Source organism: Rattus rattus, chromosome 8, assembly GCF_011064425.1.
Source record: "Rattus rattus isolate New Zealand chromosome 8, Rrattus_CSIRO_v1, whole genome shotgun sequence".
Taxonomy (NCBI): domain Eukaryota; kingdom Metazoa; phylum Chordata; class Mammalia; order Rodentia; family Muridae; genus Rattus; species Rattus rattus.
Genome location: NC_046161.1, coordinates 89774571 through 89787367, shown reverse-complemented (window position 1 = coordinate 89787367; position 12797 = coordinate 89774571). Strand labels below are relative to the sequence as shown.

Sequence of the window (12797 nt, the reverse complement as noted above, 5' to 3'; positions counted from 1 at the left end):
CGCGCGGCTTGCTGAAGCTCATGCTCGCCTAGGGCTTTTAGATAGCGCAGGACCACCAGCCCCTGGTGTTGCCCACAGAGCGCAGACACTGCTAGGTTAGTAATCCTTCAAGTGAGACGTCCTCCCTCCTGGGTGACGCTAGGCTGTGTTAGTATGACTGGGACATTCCTCTACTTCTGGTACTCAGGACACAAACTCCTCAATTCAGGCCACTTCGATTGGAACGGGTGCAAACTTCACAGAGTATTTAAGAAGAAGATCAACAGCTGAAACCCCAGGCATTAATAATATAACAAGGGAAGAAAAAAGAGAAACTTCTCATTAGTATTTTTTGATGTCAATTTATTATTTATCCTTTTGCCAATATTCAAACAAGCAGACAGTCATAAAACATTCAAACGATCTTCTAAAGCAGACAGGCATCTGTCTTACTTCAGTTCCTTTTTAGAAATCAGGATATCGGGAACCCTGGTGTTTAGACTATATGGGTGTAAAAATACATGCTGTATCAAAAAATATTGCTCGAGGGGGCTGGAGAGGCGGCTCTGCGGTTAAGAGCATTTGCTGCTCTTCTGTAAGACTGGAGTTTGGGTCCCAGCACCCACATCAGGGGGCTCACAACTGCCAGTAACTCTGGCTTCAGGCACTCCGATGTCCCTCCCATATGCATGTACACATACATGCACACACACATATAATAAAATAGATCTTAAACACATGTCACTTGACCACAACATAGAAAGAACGTGGTCAAAAATTTTAAAACAGGTAGGCAGGCAGGGCATGGTTTGCAAGGGGGAATACACTGGAAATCAGTGATAATGCTGTTTCCAGATACCTGAATCCTCGCTTGCTTTTATTCTGTTTGAAACAAGGATGTTGAAAAGGCCCTCTGTTCAGTAATTAGCACCCTATCAAATATGGCCTATCTAAACCAGTATGCTTTGCCAGGCCTGACTTTTAAAAAAAAACGAACGAGGGTGACTGTGATGGACCCCTCAGGGGCCGGCCATGCTCAGAAGAGCATCAGTGTGACTTCTATAATTGCCATTTACACAGTAAGCAGGCCTTCTCATTAGTGACCCTGAGAGGTTTTGCCTAATCCTATGACCTGTCGTGCTCTGATGTTAAGCAATTTAGTTTGCTCTGATGTTACATGACTGTCCCTGCCAGAGGCCCAGTCTCTTCCCGGAGCAGGAAGTCACCCCTGGTAGAACCACTGTAGAAACAAACACAGAACCAGAGCAAAATCACCCCTGACGCCCCAGAAGGCCCTCTAGCCAGTCTTTCCTTTTCCTTTCCCGGAACTGTCATTGATGTAGAGGCCCTGGTCCCTGATGTAGGTGATGACAGCCTCGGGGAGGAGGTACTTCACGCTCTGCCCTTGGCGCAAGGCTTTCCTGACATATGTGGCACTGATCTCGTTCAGAACGGGTTCCCTGGCCAGGTGAATGTTGTGCTGGAACTGTTGGAGGATGGGCGAATCCAAGATGTACCTCTTCGGGTCATGACCGCTCCGGTTCACACACACCAAGCCGAACTTCTCCACTATCTCCTGGATGTGCGAGTCTTTCCAGAGGTTGGGGGTGTGGAAGGTCTTGAGGACATCAGCTCCGCAGAGGAGTTTCAGCTCAGGCAGTGCTGCAAAACAAGGGTGGGCGCCATCACCGACAGGAATCTGAAGGGATACTGGGGTCCACAGTTACAAGTAACCATTGTAGCCTCATGGCTCTGGGTTAATATGGGCAAAGTGTCAAGACAAGCAAAAAAGGTTTTGCTTTTCAGTGCTCAGTGCTCAGACAGAAGTCTGTCTGTGGCTCCTTTGAACCAGGGCAGACCAAGTCCTAGAGGTGACCATGCTGTCCCCAGAGCTTGATTATCCGATAAGCAGTGAGAGTTCTAAAGTACCATGATGAAGAGGCTATAGGCGTTGTATAAGTCACGACCCCAACATTCACTTCAGCCCTTGTTGTTATATTATTATCCCGAGGACCCATCCTTTAAAACCCCATGACAGTGAACAGGTTCTCTGTTCTATAGAACAGTAACAGTGATATGTCTTTTGAGGTTCTTAGTATGACACTATGATTCAACACGATGTGTGTAAAAAACATGACTCTCAAGACGAATAAATTAGGCAGGGTCTGCCAGGGAGAAACCAAGGCACAGAAAGGCTAGACCTCATGTCCTCAGTGGGGAAGATTGGATCAAACTGGCAGCCTCCAGGGGGCATCTGTAGCAGTTAGCTTCTGCTGCCGCCTGCTGGTGAGAATCTGCAAATGCACCAGGAACAGGAAGCCGTGGTGAGCTGGAGAAGAGATTTGCAGACATGCTGACTGACACACCATCTACATGGAGTTGGCTACTCTGAAGAGGAAAGCCAAACCCATGCTAGAAGCACACCGTGGGTCCCTGGTACTTCTGGAAACTGATTCCAGAAGATAATGGTAAAGGCTCGTCTCTCATCTTTGTCACCCTGAAGACTTGGCAAGCAAGCGATTTCGGGCTGCTGCGCACTGGGGAAAACATGGTGTAAAGGGTTGGTTTAAGCTCCTGTGCAGTGGGATACTGGGAGAGGTTCTGTCATGGGCAGAGAATGGGTTTACAGAGACGCAGAGCTGGCTGGCCTGAGAAGGAAGAGGCGAGATGGGTAGTATTATGAGGAGGTCTGAGTTCTGCCTCTGTGGGGCAAATACAGCTGAGCTGGGCAGGGGCTGAAGCGGCCTCCCTGCTCCCTGAAGGGGCCTCAGCTTCCTCACCTACAAGAAATTACAGGCCAGGAGGGCATTCACAATAGCAGCTACCATCATCACGAAAACATACTCTCCCAGTGCTGTAGCCTCAGAACACTGCTCTAGTCAATGACACTGGGACAGTCTGACTCACAAGGCTCTCAGTGGCCACACAGACAGATCCAGATGCCTCAGGCTCGGTTCTGGTTCTGCTATTCAATGGCTGCTGTGAAATCAACTAATAGTGCTCACTTTGTGGACTTATTTTAGCACTGAATGAGTTTATCAATTAAGACAGATGGAGCCATTGTTGGCTCAGCGTGTTAACGTCTTAACTTCTTTTCATTCATTCACTAATCCATTTACTTATCCACTCATCTACCCAAATATCCAGAAATATCCATCCAATAGGTATGAGTTATCTCCTGATTTTGAAAGCAATAAAACTGTGTTACAAATTATTCAGTAACTCACGCTTTACTAATTTGGTATGGATTTGTGTTTTCCAACAGCTGTGAGGATTTGCTCTAATTCTTACTTATTGAATCACTGCAAGATAGCAAGAGACCAGGTTTTGGCCTTTCAAACAACTGGTTCAATGCTACTTATTTGATTTCAACATCTCCTGGGACCTGGGGCACATCCGTTCTGTTTCTACAGGTCAGAGAACAGACAAGACACACTTCTGTCTTCTCCTGTTTCTCCTTGACTTTACTTTGTGTGCACGTGTGTGTGTGTGTGTGTGTGCGCGCACACGTGTAGGCCAGAGGGGAATGTTGAATTCCTTCCTCTATTGCACTCTTTGCTTTGCTCCACTGAGGCAGGGTTCCTCTTTGGACCTGGAGCTTCCCACTGTGGAGTTAGCTGACTGGCAGAAAGCCCTGGCCGACATTTCTGTTTCAATCCCCTCAGGCGGGGTTTACAGGCCTCTACGGCTGCACCCGCCTGTTTATATGGGTGCTCAGATCTGACCAGGCAGGGTCTCACATGGGCCTTATCAGCCTGTGCTCATCTCCCCAGATGTTCCTACTCAGTTTCACGAGGAAACTTTCGACATTTTGGCTTCCACATCAGACATTAATTTTGAGAGTAAAATCATTCATATTGAGAGTAAAAATTATAGTATTCACTTTGAGCTGTGACTAGAAAGGACTAGAAAGGATTGAGCTCTGCCCCTCAATCAAAGGCATGTCTATAAGGTTAGAGGTGCCTGTTATCCTACAAGACAATGTCACGATCAACTTTCATGGCCACATACACCTCATGTTCAGACTGCATAGAACCTTCTCAAGTTCATTCACATAAATGCAATAGAAGTTTTAGACCCAGTAACCATCCAAGTTCGAAGTACGTAATTCAAGAATAAAGGCCGAGGGACGGAGAGATGGCTAGGCAGTTAAGAACACTGGCTGCTCTTCCACAGAGCCGGGGCTTTATTCCCGGCACCCACATGTGGCTCACAACTGTCTGTAGCTACAGGTCTAGGGGACACAAAGCTCTCTTCTGGCCTCTGTGGGCACTGCATGTGCATGGGGTACAAACACACATGTAGGCACCCCTCCCCCCAATAAATCATAATGAAAAAAGAAAAAGTTGTCAGTATGACTTGCCTAACAGCCATATAGTGATATAAATGTTTGGTGCTCAGTCTACTGTGATGTTGAACAGCTATGGGCTTTGAAAAGCAGATGGGCCAAAATTTACATAAGCTGTAAGGAAAATGCCCTGAAACGTAGGAGTCTGAATGCTTGGTGGCCCTAAGTCGACAGCATTAAAGAGCATCATCAATCTTGAGGCTAGTGAGTCTTGGGTATGAATGTTAGAGGTCTTGGGACCCTGGGAAACTGACTTTGCCTGTAGGCCTCTTTCTTCAGTTGTAAGATGGGGACAGTAAAGACTCCATGGAAGTTATGGGAAGTGACAGGTGGGGAGAAAGCTTGTCAAAGCTATGTACAAATACAGCCATGGATGGTGACATCCTGCATGACATCACACTGTGAACACTGGAGGACACTAGAGACGATTCTAGGAATGACACCCAGCAGTCAGTGCCCAAACCAACCAGCCCTGGTGAAACAGGCACAAGATTGGGTGCCTGCTGCTTTTACAGAGAGAGGGTTCTGAGGCAGGCTCAGTCCTAACAGCAAAGGGCAGGGCGGCCCTTACGGGCTACAGTCAGTGAGCTTGGCTGTTGTTAAAGGCCCCAGGGTGTCACCCTTTCCAGGATGACGCCCAAGCATTCAGGATCACAGAAATCCACATGAGGACAGATGAGGCCAGGGAGGCTTGCCAATTACTGAGCGACAGTTAGGTCCAGATCTGGCTGACAGCAGTGCTGAGCTCAGCACGTAATCTGCCATTCCAGAGTGTGACAAACACGCAATAAAATACACAGCTCCCAGAGTGGCCCTTAGAAATAAATATGTCACTGGCAACATATGTGGCATCCCATCAGAAGCCAAGCTTATGCTGAGGAAAACCTGCCTTCCTATATGAAAATGTTCATATTTTGTTTTTGTTTTTTTTCCCTTTTTTTCCCCCTGATGAGCATGAAACATGTTCACGATGGAGCATATGGAATCTGTAAGTGTTTAAAACTGAGAACAGACAGCAACAGCAACCCATGAGGCTGGTTCTGGGTTCTACAGCCATCAACATTTCTGTGTATTTTCTTAGGTTTCCATATTGATCCAGACACACAAACAATACGGAATTACACTCACTTTCATCTGGAGTTAGACATATGCTATCGTACGGTGGTTTCCCCACTCCCTTGGTGCTTCTCCCTCTCTTCAAACTTCTGATGTGGATTCTTCTGATGCCGACAGTGGAGTGGACTCAGTGTTTCTTTACATTTAAACTCCTAGTTGCTTTTATTCTTCTGCCATTGAAAAACGGCTGTGATACCTGGGCCTTCTGGTACAGGCCTGCAACCTGAGCTAGTCAAGAGGCCGAGGCAGGAGGATTGCAAGTTCAAGGCCTGCCTTGGATACAAGATTTTAAGTTCACCTTGGGCAACTCAGTGAGACCTTGTCTCAAAATTAAAAGCAAAAAAAAAAAAAGTGCGTGCGTGCGTGCGTGCGTGCGTGCGTGCGTGCGTGTGTGCGTGCGCGCGCGCGCATGCAGTGGTTAGACAAGTTGCTGGGGCCAAGAATCTGTGGTCGACAGGTTTGCGACCCTAGGGAAGAACCTATTAGCATTGTCCTGCTAATGGGACACAGCATTATGTCGACTCTCAATGAAATCACATACTCATGTCTAGTATACTCTATATTCTCTCGGCTCTCATCAGATGGACTTCTTTTTTTGGAATCTGGTGATTAACACAGAGACCCACAGCTGGTCAAGGTGTAGACAGTTAGAGACAGTGGAATGCTCAGCCTTCAATGGAGTATCTATTACCACACACCCCTCCTCTCAGGACTCTGAAGACGGGAAAGATAGTAAGAGCCAGAGACGAAGGATAACTACCACCCAAGAACTGGGAACCAAACCTTGGTCTTCCGTAAGACTTATGCTCTTAACTGCTGAGCCATCTCTCCGGCACCACTTAGTGGGTTTAAAATGAGGACACAAAGTTGTATGGATATGGAATGGGGGAGGGGATCTGAGAGGAGATGGGTAAGGGGGTGTGGCAGCCCACGCCTTTAATCTCAGCATTGGGAAGGTAAAGGCAGGCAGATCTCTGTGAGTTCGAGGCCAGCCAGGGCTCCTTAATGGGATCCTGTTTCATAACACAAACAAGAAAAGCCAGGGTGGCGGCACATGCCTTCATTTCTAACATTTTGGAGGCTGAGGCAGGAGGGTCTCGGAAAGAACTCAATCACAGGGTCGACTAGAAATGGGAACCCCCAGACAAACAAAAGAGATGTGAGGTGGGGGTTCTGGTAGAGGGTGAACTCAAAAGCTTAGCAGGTAGTAGGAATGTGTGCTCTGGATGCCTCTTAAGACAGGCAGGATTTCCAAGGAGGAGCAAGAAGGGGAGGGGTGGGTACCAAGCAGAGGTAGAATGGGCTCCATGAACACCCGCAGAGAGGTAATACAAGAGCAGGGCTCTGCATGCCATCCATAATTCACCTCTGGATGCCCCGCCTCTCCCTGGAGTCCCTGATGTTTCACAGGTCTACCATGTACCATGTTGACACTTTCCTGCTCTTGTATCTCTGCCTTCTGCCTTGAGATGCCTCTAGCCTCCATAGCCCACTGGTCCTGTAGACGTGGGTGTGGCTATCTGCTCCTTTATGCGGCAGCCTTTCACACTAATGCCTTCATTTCCCTCCACCCACGGCGTTTGTCCGGCACAAGGCATGGGCTGATCTGCTGTAGTGCCTACCCTCCCTGTGAGCTCAGAGCCTGGCTGTCACAAGCAGCATGCAGGACTCTGTAGAGGGAGGTGCAGAAAGGACACAGCATCCTGTCTATGATGAGGCGTGGATATGTCTATGGTCCACAGCTGGGGCCAGGTACAGAGGAGCCCACACAGGTAAGGAGGACAGGCCAGAGCAATACAGAACACAGTACATGTACAGATTATATTAGAGGCCCTACAGCTCCTTTTAGACTCTCATCCTAGTATACAGTCTCATAGTGATGGGACAGCAATTTCTGAGTGATCATTAAACATCAAAGTCCCCTCCCACTCAGGAGTCTTGGGCGTGGTCTGGCCATTCATGTTTCTAACAAGAACCATGCTAATTCTGCTGTGTGCAATCTTGGACTGACATTTGAGGGCTACATGGCAAACTTGGGACCTGAGGACATTCTCAAGTCCTTTCTGAAGTGTGTTTGGGAGTTTTCTAAGAATTCTGAGGACCACTAGACACTGTAAGAGGGCCATGGTTAAAAAGTGACAGTCTCTGTCCTCTTCTCCTAAGTCACGGTGCACCTGGGCATGGTAGAGTTTCTGAAAACCCTGCAGTGAAGAAACCGCTTTAGGTGCATTTATTGAACCCTTTAGATATGAGAGTCCCACTAACTAGAGTTGGGGACCCTGTAGGAGAAAGCCATGTGGCCTGCTGGAATTTTGTGAACTGAAGCTTGTGTCACATCTTTCCCTCTCATACCCATCCTACATTCCTATGTGTTTGCAAAAGAGAGCTACACTTCTGAGCCCAGACACCAGGGCTTCTCAGACTCAAATCACAGGACCTTACATCTTCCAGGCAGGAGAGGAACAAGTAGACATCAGGGTTTCAAAGTTAAGATCACCCAGGAGGACCTCAAGTTCCCCTGAAGTCAAGTTTTGTTCCTTTGAGGAATTCACTGGGTGGTTGCTAGCAAGTGCTAGACTCCCGTCAGAATGTTATCCTTTTAAATCAAAAAGTTAAGACTTTTTAAAGAACCCAGCATCACCCACCAGCTTGTCCCTGTGTGGCCCTCACTTGTAATCCAAGTCACAAGCACAAGCCAGAGGGTGGCTAAACTCCTTTGGGCAGTAAATCTCAAGTCATCACAATTAATAGGCTTGGGTTGAGCACGGGAAAGGCAGGCTGTCTAATCTGACCTTTTGATCTTGGACATATTTACATGACCAGGGAGGGCTCAAGTCCCTTATCCAAGCTGAGAGGGCTGGACAAATCCCACTGGTTCCTCACTCTTCATCCGAATCCCCCACTGTAGATGGGAACATGGGGTTGGTACCCACCCGCAGAGGCTGATGGTGTTTTGCTGGGGTCTGGGCCATCCATCTGGGCCATGGATCTGAGCAGCTCCCCGTGATGATGCCTGTGGTGTAAACACATAGGTTTAAGTATGTTGTGTTCTAGACACGTCCCCCACACTACCCCAGCGCCTCAGGACTTAATATTCACGTCTACATTCTCTGGACCATTCCATGAATATTGAGGATCTCCCCTGTGCTGGGGAGGGGTCTAGGGGCCAGGACAGGAAGTATACACCACAGAGTCTTGTTCAGCTCACTTTACCACGTTCTATGCGACCTGGGTGGAAGTAGGGAATTAAGCCTGAGGCTGCCCTGTCCACGAGTCTCAGTAATTCTTGGGTGATAATATAGGTTTTAGCATTGAGTGGGTGCCAAAGGCATGAGCTCTCAAAGACAGACAGACAAAAGCTTAAACAGGCCTTTTCCTTCGGAAAGTCTAAGTGGTAATGCCTGATTCCAGGACGTGGTGAAGGTCCAAGCTATATACTGTAAGCCCTGTCACCGTGTGGCCTCTAGCTAGCGCCAGCACACACTCCTATCGTAAACCTGTGTTTTAAAATGCTATGAGGTGGTGGCTAAGAGCCTGGGCTTGGAGAGGGAGAACTTGGGTTGAATCCCAGCCTCTGTACTGCTTGCTGGCTGTCACCCTGATGAGTGCTTTCAAGTCTCAGCTAGCATGGATGCTCCACGTGTGCAAATGGGGACATTGCCCCATACCTTCCCCATCCCCTCGACAATGGTGGTTATGAAGATGAAGGGGCTTAATTCAAGTGAAGTCATAGAGCAGGTTAGGTATGGTCAGATTCATGCAAACGTGACATGTTTACTTTTAAGCAATCTGTTTTCAAATTGAGACTCCTGCACTTTTTTTTTCTTGGAAACACAGGTAACCTTAGCACTCTCCTGTGAGTTCATTTATCTTCTGCCTTCCCGGTGCTCGACAGAGCGTTATTACACTGTGTGTTTCAGAGTGGTGGTATACTTTCAGCACATTTTCCCTGCCTGTAGTAATCCTGGCTGGCTTTTTGCTGCCTGCTTGAGTGTTACCCAGGTACGCCCAACTCTAGGCCTCTGAACTGACCCTGAGAGCATGGTTTTCTGTGGCTTCAGAGCTTGCCCAGGAAAGCTCCAGCAAAGGGTAACTATGGCAAGGGAGAAGTCAGCTACCTCCCATTCCTAGCCAACACTGTTGTGCATGATGGCTCTGGTGTGACTTCAGAGACCAGTGGCCAGCGCTCTGCCTCTTGCTTATTTGCTGTGTGACTGTGATCAACTGAACATCTCTGTGAGCCCAAGGCTTCTCATTTGTCAAATGAGGCCACGAGGTTGAGTTTTCAGTGGGTTTATGAGATGATGTGGGAGGACAGACCACATAAAGTGGCATTTTGGTTAAGGTCTCCCCCCACGTCATGAGAAAAAGGTAAGTTACTGCTATGGCTGGTGATTAAGAGTAATCTCTAAGGTCTGTATGTTGAAGGCTCAGGCTGTAGCCATAGATCCAGTCATTGAAAGATGGGCTCTCATCTGACCAGTGATGACTACTGGTAGATTTAAATTTTATAAGCATCTTTTCAGGAGATGACCGAAAGTTCTGAGAGGCAAGACTTAGTTGGAGAAAACAGATCATTGGGGATAAGTCTGTGGGGGCCTGGGCCTTATTCTGGGTTCCTCTCTGTCTCTTTGCTTCCTGGCCACCATGAAATGCTTAAGTTGTCTCCACCACACCCTTCCATTTTGAGGTTCTTCCTCACAATGGGCCAGAAAGAGCTATGCTAGGTCTGGGCTGAAAGCTTTCAAAGTGTGAGCAACCATACAGTCTCTTGTCAAATCGCTTCTTTTGGTTGTTTCCCACCGTAAGGAGAAAGGGACAGGCTCAGTTACCAAGGGCTCTCTCGTTAAAGTTGGCCTAGATGGTGTGGCATCAACAGAAAAGTAAACAACCCCATCAGGATGAAGAGTCTCCCGTGAGTCCCTCAGGGAACTGGTATCATGGTGACCTCTGTCATATTTGTTGTAGGATCCACTGTGACTACCATAAAGAGGACATTAAATGCAGCAGATGCTGGGGATGACTCTAAAACCACAAGACTTACAATTTTAGCCTGATTTTCAACCTTTGGGCAAAAAACCAAAGCTTAATCAGCTATCTGTTAAAAGAAATTGTTGACTCTGTTGGTAAATCTCAACCACACCGGCACAACATAGATCATCTGGGACCTTTAAATAGACGCCTGTGGTTAGGGTCCATGCCAGCAAATCAGAAGGCCCTGGGCTTGGAGAGAGCCTTCAAGGAAGTCTTCTAAGTGATTTTGGCAGCCAAGCTTGTGACCAGTGTCAACTGCTCTTTAAGTGAATATCAGCGCTGACCAGAATCCTGATTCTCTCATTCAGGGACTCTTCAGTCAGTGTAGGGCTCCAGCCTTCTCTCCTCAACCAAACCAATGGGATCATAGCCTTTGGGGAGTGACCTGGGCTGCAAACCTAGGAAGTCTGCTGTGTGTCCAGTGTCCAGAAGCATTTGACTAAAGGGCACAAGGGAAAGGAGAAAGCGCGTTTCATAGTGTTTCATAGTATGTCTGCTCGCACCTGCATTCTACAACAGAAGTCCATGAAATTACTATGCCATGACCTATGTGTCCACAGTGGTGTTCTGGAGTTCTGGTTTTAGGGACAGACCACCGCCAGCTTTACGATGTGGGGAGGGCAGGTAATATTAGTACCTACTGTGCACCAGCCCACTTGCCTGCACCATCTCAGGGAGACCACACCCTGTCCTGCTGGGTAGGTACCGGTTTTCTTACTTTGTTTGGTGAGGAGCTAAGGCTCTGGGAGGCCGACTGACTCACTTCTTACATCATCATTCAGCTAAATCTGGCTTCAACGCACATTCCTGGCCACTGTGGCTCTCACAGGGATGGGGAGAAAGCCCTGGTTCCTGAGTACTTTCTAAAGGTAGATGATTTTCTGGGTAATCTGTTGCCTTGCTTCTGCTCCCCTCCAGGGGTGAGTGGTGAGAACGGCTCATTTTACAAGGATGCTCTAGGTGTGTGTCTTCAGAGTCAGAAATCTGGCTATGCCAATGGGTGGTTACAGAGAAGAGAGTGTATTTACACGGTTACTGAACGTTGATGCTATTGGTTCGGCAGCAGGTTCTGAGGTGGCATTGGGGTGGCTGAATGTTCACTGTGGTCCCTTCCCTAACAGAAGGTGCAGGGCCTGTATGGTTGCACAGGTCACAGCACTACAGTGCCTTCTCACAGAGCGGCCTGTCACCAGGGATGAAGCAGACCGGCCTTACTCCCCTCTGACAGCCAGGACAGCTGTCGTAATGTGCAGAGCTGGACCAGGGCTTTCAAACAGCTGTGCGGACTATGCTGAATGCTATTAAGAACTCAAAAGACAAAAGATAACCTAGAGTAATGATTTCCGCTCTTAAAATAACCCCTTTCCTTCCACATTGAAGCCTGTGTCTAGGGAACAGGCTGAAAAGATAGCTTATTACTGAGGTTCAGTTTTCAAATTTGTCAGTGTTGGTAAATTTAAGGCCCCAGTTACAGGAGGCCCCAGGTAGTTTTCCACCAGGAAAGTTTTAAAAATCTTTACTGCATTATATTGTTTTCATTTTGCAAGTGACGAAGAGGTCTCAGAGAGATTAAGTTACCTGTCCAAAGTCACAGAGCTACTAAGTGGGTGAAAGATGGCATAGTGCCACAGTCTTCAGACGCAAGGCTCTCTCTCCCAAATGGCAGAGGGTTCTCCCTTATTTTTGCGGAGGGACCTATCTGAAAACGTGACCCTGCAGGTCTCATTCCCTGTCAGCAGGGGTGTTTCTCTGATCTTAGCCTTAGCCGGGGCCACCTCAGCACTGTCCCGCCCTTTCACAGTGTGTGGGGGGGAACGATACCGCTCTGTTACCTCAGCACCTTCACCGTTTCCATCCACTGCGCCTGCTCGCTCTCCCAGGGGTCTACCCGAATCCAGTCAGATGTCTGCAGGGCCAGCCGGGCCATGGCCACGCGGTGGTAGGAAGCCACCAGGTCTTTCTTCCCATAACTGTCATTGACGGGCGAGATGATGCCCTCGATCACCTGGTACATTCCTAGGGAGAATAGGGATGGACACTTTGTCACCTGGCAGTGCAGTGCAGGCAGTCGCTCAGGGTTTACACCTCCATCCCGAGTGTGAGCAGACCTTGCAGGGCCCTCCTGGTGGGTCAAGAGCTTTCAAGAACGGGCAAGGGTGCTACCTCAGCAACCCCGTGCCTCCCCTCCAGCGTCTTCTACGATTCAGAGTGGAAGCTTCATTGGGACGGAGCTGTGGTGGTGGAGCTCAGATAGCAGATCTCAGGACAACTGGCATCAGGATGTGTCTGATGAACATCATGGGGTACCTTTCAGTCTCCG

At 48.3% G+C, this 12797-nt stretch overlaps 1 protein-coding gene across 1 annotated transcript; it reads right to left on the bottom strand.

The window, feature by feature from the left end:
• Positions 1 to 327: 327 nt before the first annotated feature.
• On the bottom strand, positions 328 to 12491 carry Nmnat3 (nicotinamide nucleotide adenylyltransferase 3). Its single transcript, XM_032910906.1, has 3 exons — positions 12310 to 12491; positions 8377 to 8456; positions 328 to 1641 (listed from the first exon to the last, which is right to left on the bottom strand). The coding sequence occupies exons 1-3, from the start codon at positions 12489 to 12491 to the stop codon at positions 1277 to 1279; spliced, it is 627 nt and encodes a 208-aa protein (XP_032766797.1). The 3' UTR covers positions 328 to 1276.
• Between the last annotated feature and the right edge of the window lie 306 nt (positions 12492 to 12797).

Excerpts from the sequence above, each read along its gene's own strand:
- Nmnat3 (XM_032910906.1), bottom strand. The coding sequence starts at position 12,491 with ATGTACCAGGTGATCGAGGGCATCATCTCGCCCGTCAATGACAGTTAT. Across the intron at positions 8,457-12,309 it reads GAAACGGTGAAGGTGCTGAG|GCATCATCACGGGGAGCTGC; the intron begins GTAACAGAGCGG and ends TTTACACCACAG. Across the intron at positions 1,642-8,376 it reads AACACCATCAGCCTCTGCGG|CACTGCCTGAGCTGAAACTC; the intron begins GTGGGTACCAAC and ends CTTGTTTTGCAG.